Source organism: Aptenodytes patagonicus, chromosome 8 (genome assembly GCF_965638725.1).
Source record: "Aptenodytes patagonicus chromosome 8, bAptPat1.pri.cur, whole genome shotgun sequence".
In the NCBI taxonomy this organism is placed as follows: domain Eukaryota; kingdom Metazoa; phylum Chordata; class Aves; order Sphenisciformes; family Spheniscidae; genus Aptenodytes; species Aptenodytes patagonicus.
This window is the reverse complement of record NC_134956.1, coordinates 16,292,791-16,314,528: the sequence shown is the minus strand read 5'-3', so window position 1 is coordinate 16,314,528 and position 21,738 is coordinate 16,292,791. Positions and strand designations below refer to the sequence as shown.

At 42.9% G+C, this 21,738-nt stretch overlaps 1 protein-coding gene across 2 annotated transcripts in view; it reads right to left on the bottom strand.

Moving 5' to 3' along the window:
• Positions 1-21,738, bottom strand: part of PTPRG (protein tyrosine phosphatase receptor type G) — a 425,362-nt gene that overhangs the window by 17,472 nt on the left and 386,152 nt on the right. For both annotated transcript variants that reach the window (XM_076346545.1, XM_076346546.1), the window contains 3 exons: positions 15,368-15,459; positions 1,803-1,899; positions 29-111 (listed from right to left, as the gene is read on the bottom strand). In XM_076346545.1, the coding sequence (XP_076202660.1) occupies positions 29-111; positions 1,803-1,899; positions 15,368-15,459 (272 nt within the window). The remainder of the gene's footprint in view (positions 1-28; positions 112-1,802; positions 1,900-15,367; positions 15,460-21,738) is intronic.

Genomic DNA, 21,738 nt, shown 5'->3' with positions numbered 1-21,738 from the left:
TTAGAGAAGAAAAAACAAAACGACTTACATCGACATAATTAGCATTAATGTAGTCACTGTGCTTAGAATCTTTTCCCGGTAAAGGCCTTAGCTTCACCCTGCTGTGATCATCTGCAGGATAAAAAACAGAGCAGAGAAGCATTAAGGAAACACAGTGCAGAACTGCAGGTAAATATCCCATTTCCTAGGTATTGGAGTAGCCCTTATTAATACAAAGAAGAAATTGGCCTTGGATTGGAGTCAAGGGGGAGGTGGGAGTACCTGTTCTTGGTCATCCGCTCATGGTAGCAGGTCCTCAGGCTTCACATCCCTTAAAGTATGTGGTTTGTGCTGGGACAGCTTCTCTTTAAAGGACGCTGGAGCCTCAGGAGCACGATCTCTAGGATCATCCACATCACACAGCGTAGTGTGATTCAGCCTGTGATTACCCCGCAGGGCTGTGTAACACCACGCGGAGGCACCGACTCAGCTCTCGCAGGCAGTAAAGCTGCCTTTGCTTGGCTCGGTGTCTGAGCTCATTATCCTCCACTCGGTGCTGGGCTCAGACAGCTCTACCGGCTCTGGAAGCTGAGTGAATGTCCTCACTCCTTCACCACCCTCATCACACCAAGAGGACAGACTTTAGGTCACGCTCTTTAGCTCCTCTTTTTGTTCCTCCCAAATGCTTGACTTTGGCTTAAATCAGAAAAAAAATTGCAGTCCTTCTGCTCCGAGGCAGCAGCACTGGGCTGGGTGGCGCTTCTAACACATGCAGAGATGAGAAATGTGGGCTAACTTTAAGCATGAAGAATATGGTTTCAGATGCCTTCCTCGAGCACCAACAGAGAGAGAGAGGTTCCTCCAGGGGCAATCTGGAGGAATGGAGTGTCTGCTCCAATTCTCCTCCAATGGTACTTCTCTCTCTGTGCCTAGAGGGACCAGACATCTATGTCTAAAATCAGAGTTGGGACAACCACAATGAATCCCCTTGCCCAAGGCCACAGAGCAAGTCTTTACAGGTCTGGGAATTGGTCCTCAGCTGGCACCTTGATTACTTCTGAGAATCTGTTAGAAACATGCATTTCCTTCCTATGCCATCAAAAACATTCAAGATTTACTGCAATGTTTGTGAACATTGTGAACTTTTTATCAGCGGCTCTCCATCTTTGTTCCTAAACCACAGTGACTGCTGCATCTGCCATTCGTTCCACATCAGAGAACGATATGGAAGAAGTTACCACATTTCCACCCCAGACCTGCAATAATCTGCATTCCAGAGCAGAGTCCAGATTTGCAGTTCTCAGAGGAATACAGGCAAAGCCTGCACTGTGCTACAAAGATCACTGTTTGTCCAAGTCGTACACACGGCTGAAGCAGTTTGAAATACAACAGACATACTCTGTAAGATTTAGCACCTTTGGGATTATAAGGGAATCCCAGGGATCATCAGTAAAACTCTCTGCTCCACCATGCACTTCCCTTAGGCCAGTTTTCAGACATTAGCGGCAGAAGAGCTCTGATCATCAATTTATCCCAGTTATTCCTCCACAAAATTTCATACCAAACTGATACTTCTAAAACTACACTTGGAACATCAAACTGCAAAACACTTTAAAACAAAAGCTGGAGTGAAATCCTGGCCCCAGAGAAGTCAAAACGTCCACTGCCTTTAGTAGGGAAATGATCTCCCAGCCCCACTTTCACATGCTTATTAATTACTGTGCAATAATGTAACTTGAAGCCACCTGCCTTTTCCAGTCACACACACAGACACACCATGAGAGGAGAGTGCCTTTTCGGGTTGATTCATTGTGCTTACTTACAGGCTAGGATGTTGATGTATCTGTTCTTGTGCTTGTTGTCAGGGTGGTTGGAATGCTCTGCAGTGATGTTCATGTCAGCTGTACAGCGCTGCACTTCCTAGGCATAAAAATTATTCGGATGGAAAATGCGTCAGTCCAAAAAATTTAAGCTTTATCTCCTTTTGCAACAGCTTACAGAAACCATGTTTAAAATATCGATATCTTAATTGCTGGATTAAACACAAAGTCCTTCAGTATTGTCCTGTATGACATAGTCTGCTTAAACTGAGCTGCTCGCTGGTGTGTGGTTATGCTCCTCTCCACAGACTTGGTGACACGCACTTTGGGCACCCTGAGGGACGACTTGTCCCCTCTGACCAGCAGTCCATCCGTCTTCTGGACTGCATCTCCTGTGATGCTCCACTCTGTCCCCTCTTGGGAAGGGAAGACAGAGTCCCTCGAAGGCAAGAGCGGCCAGTGCAGTGTAAGAAACCAAGCACAAAAAACACTTCAACAGAAGCCTTTGACCGCTGGACAACTTATCTGCTTATAACCTCTCAAAACAGGGTTTCTGACATTTAAGTTTGGCACTGACCTTTTGTTAGTTCTCTGCAGAGAGATGCCTTTTATAAAATATAAATAAAATAGGTCTTTGAAGATAACAGCGAGTGCTTTAAATACCACTGCTTGGACACTGATTAACAGCCCACAATACAGTGAAAAAGCTAAAAGGTTGTATCCACATATATATACATTTACAAAGCAGAAAGAGGCCAGGCTTGCCAAGGTGTTCATGAAGCTAGAGATGCAGATTTCTGTCTAGTTGAGGCTGTAGGTTAGATACCTAATTCCCATTTTGTTTTTTTTTTTGTTCTTAACCTACCCCTTACTTACACCGTCCAACAACAGAATACAGGGCTACTGAAGTGGGGCAATAGAGGGTCTTTTCTCTATTCCCCTTGGCCAGACTGTCCTAGAGAGTTACACACTTCAGAGACTGTCTTTCAAATTGAATCACTAAAACTCATGTGCGATACCACCTCCAAGATATATTTTTTTTGTACCTATTTAACCACAATCTTCCTGAAAAGAAGAATCCCTTTTTATCACTAGCATAAATATTCTTAGTTTAAAAACATATTTTTGAAAAATATATCAATGTTTGGAGTTTACAAAGTTGTGGAAGAAACTGTATTTATTCAAATCTTTTGCGAGACCCAGAAATTGCGCCGAACAGAACCAATTTCCCCCAAGGATATACGGGGAAGTGCCAAATTACTTTGTACTTCAGGCTTTAAAAATAACAGTATAGAACCTGCCTAAGAGGGAAAGTCATTAGGAGCTCATAGCTGCTACACAGATCGCGAGCTAAGTGACAGAGAAAAATTATCAAGAGAAATGCTATACAAACAGCAGATGTAACAGAGTTCAGCATTATGCAGACATTTCACAAAGGACTTGCATAGCAATTTTGATATCTTCCCCAGCATTTACATTTTAAAAGTGCAAAGTATACTAAAATCTTGAACATTTTATAGCTTTTATATCCACATGACGCTCTCAAATAACAATTGCTTCTCTCGCTGCCCCCCCTTCTCCATAGGGAGAAACATACTACATTCAAGGAGATGAGCTGAGCAAAGACAAAGAGGAATCAAGCAAAACTCTCAGCTCGCCCTAATAGAATTTTCATAGTTCCATTTCTATCACAGAAATAAAAAAACACATTAAAGTGTGCGCTTCCCTTAATTCTGCCTGTCAGCTCCAGTAAGCGAGGGACTTCTGATTACACAATGGGCAGGATCAGTTCAGCCTAAGTCATAACTGGAAAAGCAGCATTACTTACATGTTAGGTTGATTTAACGTAATTTCATTTTACCTTTTTTTGCATTTAGAAATCATATAACATCACTGCTGTACCATTGTAGGTCACTCCTAAAAAATAACCCCCAGCTTCTGAAAAGCCTCACGTCAAACTCTACATCCCTGCATCACTACAAAATTCTTTTTAGAATTTATTAGCATTAAAACATTTATGCCAAATGCTGCAGAATTTAATACAGATGAATCCAGTAAGGTTCTGTGGAGAACAGTCTAAAAAGTTACAGAACTGAATAGGGAATTACCTCCCTGCTAAGGAATTTTCTCTGACAGTTTAAATACTACATAGTAAATGTATCACTTTCTGTTAAATTCTATAGGTTTTTTCCATAAGGGAATTGTTGGTGAGGTTAATCATTTTAATTAACCTTTTTATGTTGATGCTGACTGTGTTCTCAACTGTACATGTTCCCAGCTGGCCAATATAAAGTTAATAGAAGAGGAAGATTAAGCTAAGATGGTGAAAAACACAGCAAGGGAAAAGAAGGTCTGACGCTGTGAGAGCTGATCATCTGAAAATGGCTTTTCTTAACATATAACATTCTAAATGATTTTTAATACTCTGGAAAGCTGCTATAACGGTGGATTCCTATGTCTGCACACTGCAAGAACATAGAAAAAGGAGACTGCCTTTTGTTCAAGAAAAGCTTTCCCCTTGCCAACGTGCCTCAACTGTATTTGTCCTTTTAAAAATCAACGTAGAACAATAAAAGGCCATTTTGTCTTCAGCTCCGCCCCCCCTCCATCCAGGACACAACCAACGCTTTGGAACGTTGAAGTTGTCCAACGAGAAGGGCCTGAGGACATCCTCCAGCTCTGTGTGGGGCATTGACAGTGTTTGGCTGTGCCGGATGGACAGATCAGGTTGAGAGCAGAGGGCGGTTATTCGTGCTGTCTTACCCTCCTACATTCATCTCTCCAAATTCTAGTAGCAGACTACTAAACCACAGGCTCACCCCACCAGACAGTAAGGCATGTTAACATTCCTTTGTTATGAAAGTCAAGGTGGTTGTCTTTCATCAATGCACAAAATGCTGCAAGAAGACAAGACCAGTTGCAGCCCATTATCTACGCCTCTGTTCAGAGTATTATTTACCCTTTGGCAGAAGAGGACAGCCCGGTGTTAATAAATATCACCCTGGAGAAAGTTCCAAAAAGTCACCATCCTAATTATGCCATTTTACCACATTTATGTATATTACGTATTTACTTTCCCAGCATTTTCTATTGCTTATGCAATGAACACCCTGCGATTTCTAAATCTTACTGGCTACCAAGTCCTTCATTTGCATTTAAAACATCACCATGATTATATTATTATTATTACAACTTAAGTTTGCAGGCAGGCCACCAGGTCAGGTCTGATACCAGGCTGCTCATTGCAGCCTAAACAAACTCTCCAATTAGCACAAAACTGCTTCTGGCACCTTGGAGTAGGACAGATAGTGTCCATATCACCACATCCATAATTCATCCACAAACTTTTCAGCTCTAGAGTCTTTTCTTTGGCTTTCCTTAATCCCGCTTAGTCTCTTCCACTGGCGGCTGTCTAGCACACTGCTGCTCTTCATGTTTAACTTTGCAGAACACATTACTGTCCAAAGATGAATGGATACAGGCTCTTATTCTGTCCTTTCAACTTATCATTGACAACCCAAGAAACCAAAGTACATGGTTTCAATTGACCGTTAGTTACTGTAAAAAGTGTTCTAGTCTATGCTATTATGGCTAATTTACCTTTTAATTATATTGTCCATGCTAATGCTAATTGGAATTTGATACACCCAGGTTTAACGACCCATTTTCATTGCCTTTCTGAAACAAGTTACAGATTAGTTTCTTCTAAACTTCAAAGAATTTCCATTTAAGTGTAAAATCAAACTGCTCCAGTGTCTTGCTGGCAATATAAGGTTCTGAGCAAGAATTTTAGCTACAGTGACTGAGCAGGAACTCGGTCTCTTGATTTGGCCTTATGCAGTGTGCTGTTGTTTCCCATTACTTCAGTCTGATGTCCTAGCAGGGCTGAACTGTGAAAGCCTATGAATAGCAATGAGGAGGAATCATGAACAAAGAAAAGATCCTAATCTGAAGGACTAAATTAGAGAAGATCCATAGCTCTGTTTTGATATTATTGTTGTATTTTTCAGCATGAAAGCAGCTAGTTCATCCATCCCTAAAATAATTTTTGACCTATTATTTTAATCCTGGATTAGAGAATTCTGTGGTAGTGCTCTTGCTGTTTGTTTTACCACAGCAAACATGAAGATGGCATACCAACAGAGAGAGCAGATAGTATTTTAAGTTATCCCACAGGAACAGTGTAGATTTTTGCGATAATTTCGCACTAGTATAAACTCTCCGACGGCACTCAAGAGAGAGGTGAGCTGGGGACAGCCTAGAAAGAAGGGGAAAATAAACCAAAAGGACTCAACACAGGAATAACAGTGGAGGAATCATGAATAGATAGCTGAAAATTCATGTAAATGAATGAGAGAGGAGAGCATGGTGGAGGATCGTTTGCTTGCGGTATCCCGCCCTTCATTAGGCAGGGAGGTGTCAGAGCCTGACCGAAACCTTGAATTGCCCGTGTGGGGCTATGGCTCCTCCGAGCAGGGCTTCCAGGCAGAAACTTTGGGTATGGCTGCGGTACTGTGGTTAGTAACAGAAAGCCCAGGTGTCTGAACTTCTTTTATTGCTTCTCTTCAACTTCATCTCTTAATTCACAATGCCAGTTTCTTAGGGTAGGTCAAGCGGTGAGATCAGAATCGAGAATTCCAGGAAGACCATCTTCTGCAGCAATCCTTCCTCCTCCAGCTTCACAGTGCTGCTTCCCTCTGGTTTCAGTACAGCAACACACAGGCTGAGAATACCTCTAATTATGGCAGTTTTGGGCCAGGGTTATAAAAATTTCCCAGTGCAGTAATGTCTGCTAGCAGCATGCTTTTGAAATGGCATCTTTCTACTGCCAGATTCCTTGGTGTAGATGCAGTTATAAGCATGTGTCTGGTGTAAGCTGTGTCTAATCTGTAAGGGATGCCAGTATAACTACACAGTGTTTTTAGTGTCTCAAGAAATGTGTGAAGTGCAGCATTATCTGTCTTCAATGCAGCCCTTCGCTAGAGAATAACGTTCTGAGGTCACCGGCTAAGAAGAGCTAGTGACCCCTGCCCCAAGCAGCAGCAACCATGAGAATAACGTTAGCAAATCCCTGCCACATTGCTGAAGATATAGATTTATGTTATTTTCTTACATTTCAGGACATTTAGAAGAAGGTGCCACTGGAGTATAAAGATATTTTCAATTTATGTGATGAGGGAGCTAGACAGCCTGCCTCCAAGTTCAGCGAGCCTGTTCAGACTCCAAATTGGCAATGAATCATTACACTCACACGGCCACAGGCAGGAGAGGTCTGCGGAGATTGCATTCACCCTCTCTAATCGCTCCCGCAGCAGCACTGACCAACCCACTCCAGAATTAGGGAGGAGGGAAATAAAATTGTCTGATCTCAGAAATCCAAATCCAAATACTGTATTATACTATAAAAAGTCACAGTTAGCTTTGGGGATGGAGGGTGATTTCTTGGCTTAGTGTTCCTTTCTTAGAGCAAAAGGACACAGCTACTCAAAAAACTTACTGTGTTATTCCAGTAACCGGCCAGGGGGAGGGAGTGAAAAGCTTTACTGTGGGAGGTGGCACTTCACACTCTTTTTGATACAAGAATTTGGAGGGCACTTGCCCTATATAGTCAGGCTATCAGGAGAACAGAAGATGACAAATGTGACATCAGTTTTTAAAATGAGACCCAGAAGGGATTTCAGGCACTACAGCCCACTCAATCTGACTTCTCTGTGGGGCAAACTGCTAGACGCTGTAATAAATAGCAGAGCTAGTGAATGCCTCTAACACACTGAGGAGAGGTCCCTGAAGGAGTCCACAGGTAAGAACAGTCTGGAAGAGAATAGCATATTGGGATTTCCAAAATGTTTGTGAAATGCCTCTCAGAAAACATTACTTCAAAAACTGATCTGTCTTGGAGCAAAAGGAAAACTTGCCTTGTATACCAACAGTTTAAAGGTGGGACTCACCACCCAGGAATTGTCAGTGTTCGGATTTCACCAGTGGGACCTTATGGGGACCTAATCTATTCATAAAAGGACTGCAGAAGAGACAAAGTGTGTTTATGATACAAAATTATTCAGGATAATTAGAACAAAAGCCATTTATGAAAGGAAGCAGAACAATCTCACAATACTGAGTGACTGAGTGACAAAATGGCAAACGAAATTCAATGTTGATAAATGCAAAGCAATGTACTTGGGAAAAACAACCTTAGCTATACATACATACTGACAGGTTCCCAATTCGCTATTGCCATTCAGTGACGAGACCTTGGGGTCACAGCTGATAATTTTCTGGAGGTGTCAGCTGAGTGCTCAGTAGTTGTTAAAAACAAATAGTACTTTAGGAAGGAGGAAAGTAATAGAAAACCAAACAGAAAACACCACTGTGCTCCCGCAGAACTCTGCAGTAAAACCACTGATTAAATACTGTGCACAGTTTTGGCCTTCCCATCTCAAAAAGGATATGGTAAAGGAAGGAAAAAAGGTACAGAGAGAACAAGTCACCGTAAGTCTAGAATGGCTTCCTCAAACAAACGAATTAAATAGTTTAGACTTCTTCAGATTTGAAGAGATGATTAAGGGGGAATATGAGGGAGACTGACAGAATCGTGTGAGGCATTTAGGTGAACAGGGATGTACTTTGTAATGCAAAGACTAGGAGGCACCAAAAGAAGTTATTAGGCATGAGTTAAAAGCAAAAGAAAGTCCGTTTTTGTGGAACAAATTGTAGAATTCATTGCCATGGGATGCTTTGGACAGCAGAAGTCTAGAAGGGTTCAAGAGGCAATTAGAAATTTGTTGAAGAAAGATCTATCAAAGTCTATTAAACATAATGATGCCAAGAAAATCTCTGGCTAGACAAGGAGTAGATACAATCTCTGGCTCAGGAAGCCTCTCAGTCTCTGCTCAGTCTTGCAACCAAACCCTGCCCCAGTGCTGCCCTGTAAAAATGTGGTACCTCACCCTGTATGCCATAGCAAGAGGGTGCTGGAGCTGCCCGAGAGCAAGCCAAAGAACCTCCTTGAACTTTTTTCAGTATTAGGTTGAACAAATTCCAAGGTGGAATACAAAGAGTTATATCAGAGACCAGCACTGGTGATGCAGGATCGTGGACTTTACTTTAGAAAGCTATTTGTTGTTCAGTATTAAATTGAGCCTTATATTTCTAGTTTATATCAAAAATTGAAAATTCATAGGACTCAAAGGATATCTTAACAATTCTGTATACACAAGAAAGCCCAGCTATCACCAGACAATAAAGCTGACTACTTGCACTATGATTACCCAAAGGGAATAAGGATTCATTTTGGATGTACGTTCCAAGGAAAGATTTGTGAGTTTGAAGTCCTTTTTTCCTCTGCACATGAAACGCTTCCTAAGCACATTCACAAAATATTTAGCTGTAATTACAGCTCATTTTAAGAGGAGGAGGGAGTATTCACACAATTTACTTTCAAAGGAATCTTCTTCCTGTAAAAACCAACTCGCTACAACCCCACAACATGCTGCCAAAAACACAAGAAGAGACTTATACCAAAAACTAGCAATGAATGGAGAATGTTTACCTTCTACATAGGGCAGAGTATGTGTGCGCGTAGCTTAGTCTTTCCTTTCACAGGTTCCACCGTAAAACCTCCTGCCACAGAAATTTCTGAAGAAATTTTTGATCCTTTTTTTCTTTAAAAAAATCCCATGCGCTGGCTATCTTTGGGAAGATTTATTTGTTCTGTAGTACTGATCACATTTTTTCAGCATCTCCTTGCCATGCTCTTCTCTCTTCCTTTTAGATGTAAAAAGCAGATTTTTTTGTAAAAAGCCCATATGACTGCAGAACCTAATACCTCTTTTCAGAAGTTCCCCAGGCATGAAGGGGTTGGAGGTGCATTATTGACGCATACTGCCCAATCCCTCAGCATGTGATCTAGATGCCATCGGAGGAATTTTGGCTTTTTTGATCATGGGAAGGTTTACACGGCACCGGGCCTGCTGGCGGCAGATGGAGTCCAGCTGTCTCACAGGGGGAAAAGGATCATTGCTCATGAATTGGCAGGGCTCATTGAGAGGGCTTTACACTAGGTTCGAAGGGGGAAGGGGATAAAACCAGGCTCACTAGAAATGAGCCTAGGGGTGGCGTGCCAATGCCGGGGGTGAAATCGATAGCCCAGCTCAAGTGCATCTACACCAATGCACGCAGCATGGGCAGCAAACAGGAGGAGCTGGAAGCCATTGTGCAGCGGGAGAGATACGACTTAGTCGCCATCACAGAAACATGGTGGGGTGACTCTCATGATTGGAGTGCTGCAATGGATGGCTATAAACTCTTCAGAAGGGACAGGCGAGGAAGGAGAGGTGGTGGGGTGGCCCTGTATGTTAGGGAGTGTTTCGATTGCCTAGAGCTCAACGATTGTGATGATGATACGGTCGAGTGTTTATGGGTAAGGATGAGGGGGAAGGCCAACGACGCAGATATCCTGCTGGGAGTCTGTTATAGACCACCCAACCAGGATGAAGGGGCGGATGAAGCGTTCTACAAGCGGCTGGCAGAAGTCTCTCAATCGCTAGCCCTTGTTCTTGTGGGGGACTTCAACTTCATGGACGTCTGCTGGAAATACAACACGGCAGAGAGGAAGCAGACTAGGATGTTCCTGGAGTGTGTGGAAGACAACTTCCTGACACAGCTGGTAAGGGAGCCTACCAGGGGAGGTGCCTCGCTCAACCTGCTGTTTACAAACAGAGAAGGACTGGTGGGAGATGTGGTGGTCGGAGGCCGTCTTGGGCTTAGCGACCATGAAATGGTAGAATTCTCCATTCTTGGTGAAGTAAGGAGGGGGGGCAGCAAAACCGCAACCATGGACTTCCGGAGGGCGGACTTTGGCCTGTTCAGGACGCTGGTTGAGAGAGTCCCTTGGGAGACGGTCCTGAAGGGCAAAGGGGTCCAGGAAGGCTGGATGATCTTCAAGAAGGAAGTCTTAAAGGCGCAGGAGCAGGCTGTCCCTGTACGCCGTAAGAAGAACGGGTGGGGAAGACGACCGGCCTGGCTGAACGGGGAGCTCTTGCTGGGACTCAGGAAAAAAAGGAGAGTTTACCGCTTGTGGAAGAAGGGGCAGGCGACTCAAGAAGAGTACAGGGATCTCGTTAGGTCGTGCAGAGAAGAAATGAGAAAGGCAAAAGCCCAGCTAGAACGCAATCTGGCCGCTGTCGTTAAAGACAACAAAAAAAGTTTTTACAAATATATTAATGACAAAAAGAGAGCCAAGGAGAATCTCCATCCCTTATTGGATGCAGGGGGGAACATTGTCACCGAGGATGAGGAAAAGGCTGAGGTACTCAATGCCTTCTTTGCCTCAGTCTTTAACAGGCAGACCAGCTATCCTCAGGGTACTCGGCCCCCCGAGCTGGAAGACAGGGACGGCGAGCAGGATGAACCCCTCGTAATCCAAGAGGAAGCAATCAATGACCTGCTACGCCACCTGGATGCTCACAAGTCTATGGGGCCAGATGGGATCCACCCGAGAGTGCTGAGGGAGCTGGCAGAGGTGCTCGCCAAGCCACTCTCCATCATTTATCAGCAGTCCTGGTTAACGGGGGAGGTCCCGGACGACTGGAGGCTTGCCAATGTGACGCCCATCTACAAGAAGGGCTGGAAGGAGGATCCGGGGAACTACAGGCCTGTCAGCCTGACCTTGGTGCCGGGGAAGATGATGGAGCGGTTCATCTTGAGGGCGCTCACAAGGCATGAGCGCGACAACCAGGGGATCAGGCCCAGCCAGCACGGGTTCATGAGAGGCAGGTCCTGCCTGACCAACCTAATCTCCTTCTATGACCAGGTGACCCGCCTAGTGGATGAGGGAAAGGCTGTGGATGTGGTCTACCTGGACTTCAGCAAGGCCTTTGATACTGTTTCCCACAGCATTCTCCTAGAGAAGCTGGCGGCTCACGGCTTAGACAGGTGGACTCTGCGCTGGGTCAAAAACTGGCTGGACGGCCGGGCCCAGAGAGTTGTGGTGAATGGAGTTACATCCAGTTGGCGGCCGGTCACGAGCGGTGTTCCCCAGGGCTCAGTACTGGGGCCGGTCTTGTTCAATATCTTTATCGATGATCTGGATGAGGGGATTGAGTGCACCCTCAGTAAATTTGCAGACAACACCAAGTTGGGCGGGAGTGTTGATCTGCTCGAGGGTAGGAAGGCTCTGCAGAGGGACCTGGACAGGCTGGATCGATGGGCCCAGGCCAGTTGTATGAGGTTCAACAAGGCCAAGTGCCGGGTCCTGCACTTCGGCCACAACAACCCCATGCAGCGCTACAGGCTTGGGGAAGAGTGGCTGGAAAGCTGCCTGTCGGAAAAGGACCTGGGGGTGTTGGTCGACAGCCGGCTGAACATGAGCCGGCAGTGCGCCCAGGCGGCCAAGAAGGCCAATGGCATCCTGGCCTGTATCAGAACTAGTGTGGCCAGCAGGAGTAGGGAAGTGATCGTGCCCCTGTACTCGGCACTGGTGAGGCCGCACCTCGAATACTGTGTTCAGTTTTGGGCCCCTCACTACAAGAAGGATGTTGAGGTGCTGGAGCGTGTCCAGAGAAGGGCAACGAGGCTGGTGAGGGGTCTGGAGAACAAGTCTTATGAGGAGCGGCTGAGGGAACTGGGGTTGTTTAGCCTGGAGAAAAGGAGGCTGAGGGGAGACCTCATCGCTCTCTACAACTACCTGAAAGGAGGTTGTAGCGAGGTGGGGGTTGGTCTCTTCTCCCAAGTAACTACCGATAGGACGAGAGGAAATGGCCTCAAGTTGCGCCAGGGGAGGTTTAGATTGGATGTGAGGAAAAATTTCTTTACTGAAAGAGTGGTGAAACATTGGAACAGGCTGCCCAGGGAAGTGGTTGAGTCACCACCCCTGGAGGTATTTAAAAGACGAGTAGATGAGGCACTTAGGGACATGGTTTAGTGGACATGGTGGTGTTGGGTCGACGGTTGGACTCAATGATCTTAGAGGTCTTTTCCAACCTCAGTGATTCTATGATTCTATGATTCTAGATTGGGTATCGGCACTCAATCCTATTTCTGCTAAAGCAGCAAGACCTCATGACAAGAAGTTCATGCTGCTTTTATTTTGTTATGTGCAAGAACGGTAACAGATGCCCATGGCAGAAAGTTAGAGAGGTGTGGGCAGACAGTATCTGGTGCCGGATGAAGTCTGCTGGCACAGTGGCAACCTGCTAACCTATTTGAAACAAATTTGAGTGTGCATTATGAACTTGCACCCACCCTACACTTAGCATGATGCGGCTGTGCACCCAAGGCTAGCAGCCCTGTAACACCAGATTTTCTGTTTCAGCTGGAATCCTACTGTTTCTCCATAAAACATTAGCTAAGTCTTCACTCTAGGTGGCAGATACAATTCCAGCACATACACCGTGGCTGGATCTGACCGGACGTGAGAAGTTACACCACTAGCCACTTCCAATAGCTGCTGTAACCTCAGGCTCCTCTATCCCTCAGCCACTTTCAAAACTGGGATTCTGATCTGAGTCAGTTTAGCACTTGAGAAACATTTTACCTACAGGGTCTGTGAAAAAACCTGGGTTTCACTCTTCTGTCCCATCACTGTGAACCATAAGGAAGAAAATCAGGCCCACAAGGCATCAGCAGGGCAGAACATAAGCAATGAAAGGGAGCCGGATGGTTTACCCCAGATAGTGAGCGTCTTGTTCCTATTCCTTCTCCTTACTCTAGGAGGAGATTTCATTTACTCTTTAGGAAGCTGAGACCTCAGTTACGGAGAAATATGTCTGGCGTAGCTATACTGACTTCAAAGGAGACACTCCAAATTTTAAGCTAGCACGGAGAACAGAGTTTGGCGTGTGCAGTGCAGTTGGAGGAGTTTAACTTCCCTTCAGAGGGGACCCTGCGCCCCCCAGAACAGGACTAATTGGCCAAAGCCATCTCTCTGACTGGCTGCCACGGCGTGGCACGCGCAGCAGGGAGCTCCAGGAGGAAGGGAAAAAATAGGGCTATTAGAGCAGTGTTTTTCTTTGCTAAAACACAGGCGGAAGGTGTCCAACATTTGTTAATAGCAGTGATTTTGCGACAGCTGAAGCAAAGCCTGCTTAAAGCCAGACCAAGTTTACAGATGTGTTGCTGATTATTTTGAATAATTAAATGGTGTAAAACCCAGCTGTGATGAATAGCACTGGGGTTGCAATTCATAAATAATTGAGAAGAGTGAGTTGCATTTGATCATCCTGATCAAATTCTACTCTCTGGAGAATAAATGTTTGTCCTGAATACCATCAACATTGTTAAATGCCTCAATATTCCTGCTCAGCCATCCAGCCAGCAGTCAATTGAACTAAATCACTTTAACACCTTACACATTTGCCTTCCTCATGAATACAAAATGTTTCTAACTTACACGACGGTTTTTGGGCATCAGACAAAGCAGCCACTCTTTATAGACAGTAACCAAACAGCAACAATAAATGTTTTAAATGATCCCATTAAAAACAATTCCTGCATACAGTCTTGTCTTTACTGCAGTAAGCGAAGAAACTGTAGATATTAGGCCACCTATTTTGGTTCATTGCCTTGTTTGTAAGCAGAGCTGCCTCTCTGGTTCACATGCAGCACACAAACACACCTCCTCCTTTTGCTGGTGGGGATGTCAGTAGCACAGCTCCATGCAATTTCCTGGGGTTCCTCCCGCTTCTCAATACTTTCAAAAGTTCAGCAGTGACTGTGATTAGACTGAATGAAATAAATGCCTAAAAAACTAGCCAGAGAATATTGACTTGAGCTTATTAGGGCCTCACTCTGCAGCCCGTCCTCATACTGTGTGATGTTTACCATGCTTGCACAATAAGGGTTTGGTAACCCAGAGGTGGAAAACTACTTTCACTTCATTGGAATTATCTCCAATTATAGCAGATTTGTAGGTCAGAATCTGTCCTAAACAGGTAACAAGATGCAAACTTTTAGTCACCTTAGGTAAATACTACCAACTAAATCCTGAAGCCTTTCTTCTTGGTTTTACTGGAGCAAAATAACCGACGACTTCAACAGCAATCTTTCCTGGCTGAACAGAGGATGAACAAGGACTCCAGGAACTGACCCATAGTTTGGGTTTTCATAAAAGACCTGTTCTAGTACTCTTACTCATAGTGAGAACTATTTTACTCCTTTCGGGCTACTCAAGGGCTATGTGACTTCTCAGTGTGACTAAGAGGAGCAAATTCTGGGCCAACAAGAGTAAAATAAGCTGCAGATTATAAGAAAAGCCTGGAGTTAAAAATGACTGCTTGTATCTTCTTGTCATTCCTGGGGGACTGCAGGCAGCTTTTCCTATTTAGTAAAAACCTAGGAGGGCCTCCCCTTAAAGGCACCAAATCTGTGGTGGTTAGAATCATCTGTAAATGTCCAGTCCCACATTGCTCATACCTGGTGGCAAACTGGTATTTCCCTAGTTCTTCTGATACATTTGAGCATTGCATTTACCTGACATGACAGCATTACACAGATGTTGCACGGTCCCTAAGTATTAATACACAATTAACTTTAGGAAAACAACATTTTATTGGTGGATTATTAAATCGTACCTCAAAGTCTTCCGAGAAGCCATGCTGGTTATTAGAATATAGCTCACTGATGTGTTTAACGAACTGCTTGACTGGAATTGCTTCCATATCATCTGTAGAAAGAAAGAGATACTCAGAGTTGCTATTTGTCTCATACATAAAACTTAGCTACAAACTCAGGAGAGAAAGTCTTCACTCAGTATCGCTTAGATCTGAGTTCCCAGGGGCACAGCTAGTTCACTATGTGATAATAAGAAATCTGGATGAATCTGGCCAATTTTGAGGTAAACTCTTCATATTATATTTCTAATTCTAAGCACTGCAGTTATGAATACTGAGAGTTTATTCCCCACAATGATAATTTACAAAGTCCAACTGAAGTTCAAGGATTGTTTAGTTCTTGTTTGCAGTTTGAAGATGGCTGTGGACGGGATGAAGAGGCCTCCTCTCCTTCTACATTGTATAAAAAGAACAGAAGAGACCCAAAATATGAAAGTACAGTTGACACTTGCCCCCAGTAAGTTTTTACCAGACTGAGCAGACACAGGCTTTTCTCCTGAAAGTTATTAACTTTTTCCTTTTACACAATGATGCAGAATCCAAATGGACTTATCATGAAACTGCCTCTGAGCAAAAGAACAGGCAACACAACACCTACACTAATTTGAGTTCTCTCTCATGCCAGACACTGTTCATAACATTGAATATGTATTCCACTGGACCATTTGTTCTTGCTCAGCACAGTGCAAATTCCACCCAATATACCAATAAATCACCCACAGACATTTTCTTAAAAGAAAGAAGTCAAAGGCTTGAATTGAATTAAAGACAAACAAGACTGCTTTGAGCACCTGGGACTCTGGACAGATTCTAATAAAGCTGGGGTGTAGGATGGCTGCCTTATTTCTCTCTCTTTCTCTCTCTCAAAAAAGGCGTAGATGTTGTTATAACCACCGCTGCAGTTGGTAGAAACACTGTGCTTGCCAAGATTCATTAGTTAATATTTTCAGTCTGGCATTTAGAAAACGTAAATTGCTATACAACTGTGATTACTTTCAGCATGCGAAATAATCTATTGCCTGTTGGCTACTATTGTCTGATTGCATGATTTTATGGCAATACTCTGGTATTTGTATATTCCATTTAATATTCTTCCGAAGATCACATCCAGTTTATGTTTACTCCCAGTAATTCAGTGGTGTATTTTTGCTCCCATTTAGCAGCCATATGGTTTGGTACTACAGCTGCATTATAATCTGGATTCTTTTCCTTTTAAACATCTACATTGTGATAGAAAAAATCCAAATATTTCTACAGATACTTAGCAAAATTTAACGATAAATAAATAGATGTGACATTTACTGTATTCAGAGTGAAAGATCTTTGGCAGCTAAAACCTCTAAGCTGTCACATATGCTTTTCTTAGCAAAGGGTATGAAGATCTGTGTGTGTAAATGAGGTTCTACTTTGGCAAGAATTTTATAGATCCCTGACAATCTGATTTCTTTCCATCTGATGGCAGTTAATATTGACCATGTCATTACTTCTCTACTCTTTTTTTTATCAGGTAATGCTCTAAGGTGGCTTTTTGCATCTATTGACATTTTCAGATCTCAATCAGGTCTCTTCTATTTTATTTACAAGAGCCAATTGTTAAAGATATGTTTGCAATCTGATCACCTCCCAGTATAGTAATGCTACTTTAATTAACCACATGCTCATTTACTGAATAATACAGAATTCAAAACATTTGACAAGTGTATGCTCATCTTAGCAAAAAGCTGCAGCATGCAGAAATGCTGGCACTTTATAATATTTAAGTGATAACATTTATTCTATGTAATATTGAGAACATCATCATCTCATAACAACATTTGTATTAATATTTTTGCAGCCAAGACACTTGAATGGAATGATCTATAGGAACAGCAGTCAATAGCGAGAGACTGTAAAACAATCTTTCCTCTCCTGAAAAGTATCCCATACATCCTAGATTTCCTTGAAAATAACTTGTGCTACGACAGCAATTTCACATACTCTCACAAGAAAAGTTCCATAGTTATCATTTGTTTTTTTTCTTGAGTAGTCTAGCTCAACTGAGCCCGACCGAGATCAAGGATTCACTGCAGCAGACCAGTGTGTCCAATTTAATTTTGCAGAAGGCAGAATTTAATTTTAATTGTGATCTGTGAGCCAAAAAATACATTAGAGATAACATGCTCTCTGGTCCATTGAATTCCCACCAATTTCAAGGATGGGTCTGCACCAGAGATCCATGGCAAAATATGGTTAGTTTTCTTTTTATGATCATCACTGCATGGTGGCAGTATGTCTCCACCTTTATAGCCACTGCTCATTCACTTCTCTGTTGTTCACCATCCTTTATTGTTTCTCCTCCCTTTTTTCTCTTCTGCATTTTCACTTCCAGTTCCCTCCAGAAACCTTAACCCAATGCAGTTTCTCACCCTATTTGATTACACGGGCAACAATTAAACATTAAATAAATTAAATAGGAAATACTGTTGACATATGAGCTCACTGGGTGAGAGGGCGCTTATGCTGCTGAAGCTGCCCATAAACTCAGGAAAACCATGTTCGAGCAAATGTAATCGTTTCATATTTGGAAGATTAAAAGCAGAACCACAAATGTTAGAAACTCAAAAGACCGCTTATGATTTCCAGCTTTCAAACTGCTGGGATAACGTGGTCCTGCTGACCGCGCAAGACCTGGAAGCTACTGCGCAGAGGCCAGGCGGAGGCCACCCCTTGAGGGACACGCGCAGCCCAGAGGGGACAGGCATCCTGCAGCTGGGCAGGACGTGGCTGCTTGCCCCCTGCTGATCGCCACAAGAAGGAGCTGTACGTAAGATATAGTCTATTACACTAACCAATGGAACAGAAAAGTGTTGAAGTAATTTGGGCCTGTATTTTTCTATTCATGACCTCCAACTCCAAACTCCCACCCAGAACACAGATTACTTTACCTGGGGTACATGCAGGCTGAGCCACGGGCAGCTTGCTGGACCTCTGGTAAAATATGTGCTAATATACTCGGCACTCTTGAATGATATCTGCTCTGACGTTATCTGAAGATGGCTGTGACCTTCTCTAAGAAAACCAACAGATGTAGCTAGATGCACAGAATGTGCTTTTCCTTGCACTATTGTCAGTCCAAAGGCTTTGGTTAAGCCTTTTTTCCATCTTAAGACAAATAGACTTCAATGACTATAATTCTTTTAGTCGATTGAAGAGATTAATGGAATCCTATAATGGCTAATTAGGAGCTCTCATAGTTGTTCTGCGCATATTCCCTTTTGCACCATAAACTTTTTCCCATCCAGAAGCTAGAGTGACATTTGATATTGTCAGTACGATGCTTACATTTTGCAAGACCTACACATTATTCAAAGAGAAGAGGGAAATGTTTTAATAACATACCTTCACCTCTAACACTGCAGATATAATTACAGTTCTGTCTAGCTTGGGTTTAGCCATCTGTTTTATCAGTGTCAGTAAAGTGATTCTGGGTTTACGTCACTACAAAATATGAGCTGAATCTGGCACCATACTAACATACTAACCCTTTGTGTTATGCAGAGAAAAAAGTAATCTTAGATGGACAGGGGCAAAGGTCTCCAGAACTTTAAAATAATTGCATATATATTTATTATTATAACTAATATAACTTATAATTATATTCTTCATAATCAGACATTACTGAAGCTGACAGGTGGGAGTGTGTTTAATTACTATAGTAGATATTTAACACTTTGGTGGAGTTCCCATCTTCAGTCGCTGGTCCAAGACAAGTGTCTGAGAAGAGTATCAAAAACACATAAACCGAAGGGGACCACAATGGAGCTTACCTGCCACAAAGGGAGAATGCCAAGAAGAAAGTCAAGTTTGTTTAAAAAAACGATAGAAGAGGGAAACCTTCACTTACACCTCATTTTCTAAGAAATGGCATTTGACAATGCAGAATACTTAATACATTCTGTATTCAGAAGAGAGCCACCTTCAAAAGAAGCCCAAAGTGTACAGAAGCAATAAAGTTAGAACAGGGTTATATTTAAAGTTTGGATAATTAGTAATCCTACCAGGGCAGATTTTCACCTATCTCCCACTTAATAAGGTGCCTTTGTAATGTTAAAGCAATAGGGGCCAATTTAAAAAGAAAAATGGGATATCGTATCAGAGGTAGCATTTCCACATAATAAGATCTCAGATTCATTTTGATTCATTTACAGCCTGAGACCTCACTGGATAGTTTAGTGGCATTGGATTGAAATAGATGGTTTTGGGTCAGGAGTTAATCCAGAAGGTCAAAACCAAAGTGCTTCCTCATATTACCTTTGTCTAGTTTGGAGTTTCGGTGTTTCTGAAGACCAGATGTTTGACACACATGAAGAAGTCTTGGTAAGAAAATTCTCCCATGTCTTTCATTCTGTTTGTAAATGCTTTCTGTTTTTCAGCTATTACCTTACCCAGTCTACTAAATGCAATACACTCCCTGTATCTTATGCCTTACTTTTAATGTGAAAGCTTATTCCATTTGTTTGTTAGTCACTGCACTTCAGTCTCTCATTTGCAAAGCCACCTGGATTCATGTGCCATAGCTGTCACATGGCTTAGCCCATCTGCTCCAACAGCAGCCACTTACTGCACTGCTCAGCAACCCTGTGCCATCCCTTGCATCTCAGAAGCACCTCCATCACTTCTCAGTGTGCTCTTCACAGCTGGCTTCAGCCAAAGGACGAGGGGATTCTCCCATTCCCTTCTCCCTGCCTGCGGGGCTGAGCAGTGAACTGAATCAGCCTGCTGATCTGGCTGATGACTATAAGAAAGGATTAATTGATTTGTGGGGAAGGGGAGGAAGGATTAGTTGTCAGTGGGGTAGATGGGTTGATCCTACTCATTAGCATGAAGAATAGTGAAGTGACAGGGAAACTGCCCTTTCTGAAGGCAGCACAACCTAACCGGGCTTATGACAACCATGAAACCAATGACGTTGTTAACAATGTTAATCCTGGAGAATCCACTCTCAAGAGCGTATCCTCACAGTTCTCATCTTCTGCAAAAAAGTTTTCTTGATTGGAAAGAAATATCTACCAGTAGGATCATAGTAGGACTGGATTTGACCTCTTAACTCACTGAAAAATAACATATCTGACAAATGTTTTCCCATATCCGTAGCAAACAAGCACCTTTCCGTTCCCAGCAGCACTCAACCCTGGGATGTCGATTCATCTTCCACTCTCTTATTCTCCACTGCTGGAGAGAACATTGAATGCAATCCCAGGATTCCTTTTTTTTAATATTTATTTTATTGTTAACCACATTCAGTGGGGTTCATGGATTTTTATTTTTTACAAAGAGGGAGGGAGAAATTCTGCAAGCATCTGGAATACCTAGCATCAATATTTACAATGCATATTACTTAAAACTAAGTCTAACAGCCATTCCATAAGCTACAGTATGTATCAGAGCGAAGGCTGCAGAGCTATAGCAAAAGCTTGCCTTCACATGCAGCACTGCAGCAGAAGTAACCATGTGGAGAGCGATTCTAACAGATTCGTTTCCACAACGAGCAATGGGGCACTCGTGGCACAGATTTAAATAGGATCTATGCAGCTGTACCATGCAATATGAGAGTGCACACAACACACAGTACTAAATGGGGATGTGAAGCCCAAATATGTCTGTATTTTGTCTGTCTCTAGAGAAGTGGCTGATCATAAAGAATATTGCAAGGATTAATAGCACACCCTTGGGTAAACTTCTGCCCCAGTAGAGGTTATTGAAAAACTCCTATCAATTCCACTAAGGTCAGGTGTCCACCTCTGCAGAGAAGCTTAGACAAAAACCTCTAAACCTACAGACTGAGGATATACTCCAAAGTGCACACACTTACAGGGACCAGAAACTTGACATGCAGCTCAAATTTTGGCACTGATTGAATTTGAAATGTTTGAGCAGACAACTCCACAGCCAGAGCCTGCCCTAACTCACATGAATACGGGACTGCAGGAGTAATTCCACATGTAAAAGAGGGCGGTGCCCAGCTTTCTGCAAACCATTTTAGATTTAATGCATTTGAATTATACACGTTTATATAGTCAGAGCCTTTAATTCTGCAGTATACTGGCTTTCCTTGCTTAACTATTTAAAATAAGAATGCAACTGAAGCCATTGTATTTCATTTGGAATAATTAATTTTTCTGACTGATCATATTGCTTGCTGTATAAAAAATGGCCAGAAATAGAAGAATGGTTTTATTTGTATAACATGAGTATCAATTAATTTATGATAAAACAAAGTCATTAAAAAAACCTTAATATTGAGAAGGTGTCTGCTTTCTCTGGAGATCATATCTGCATAAATACTAAAAAGG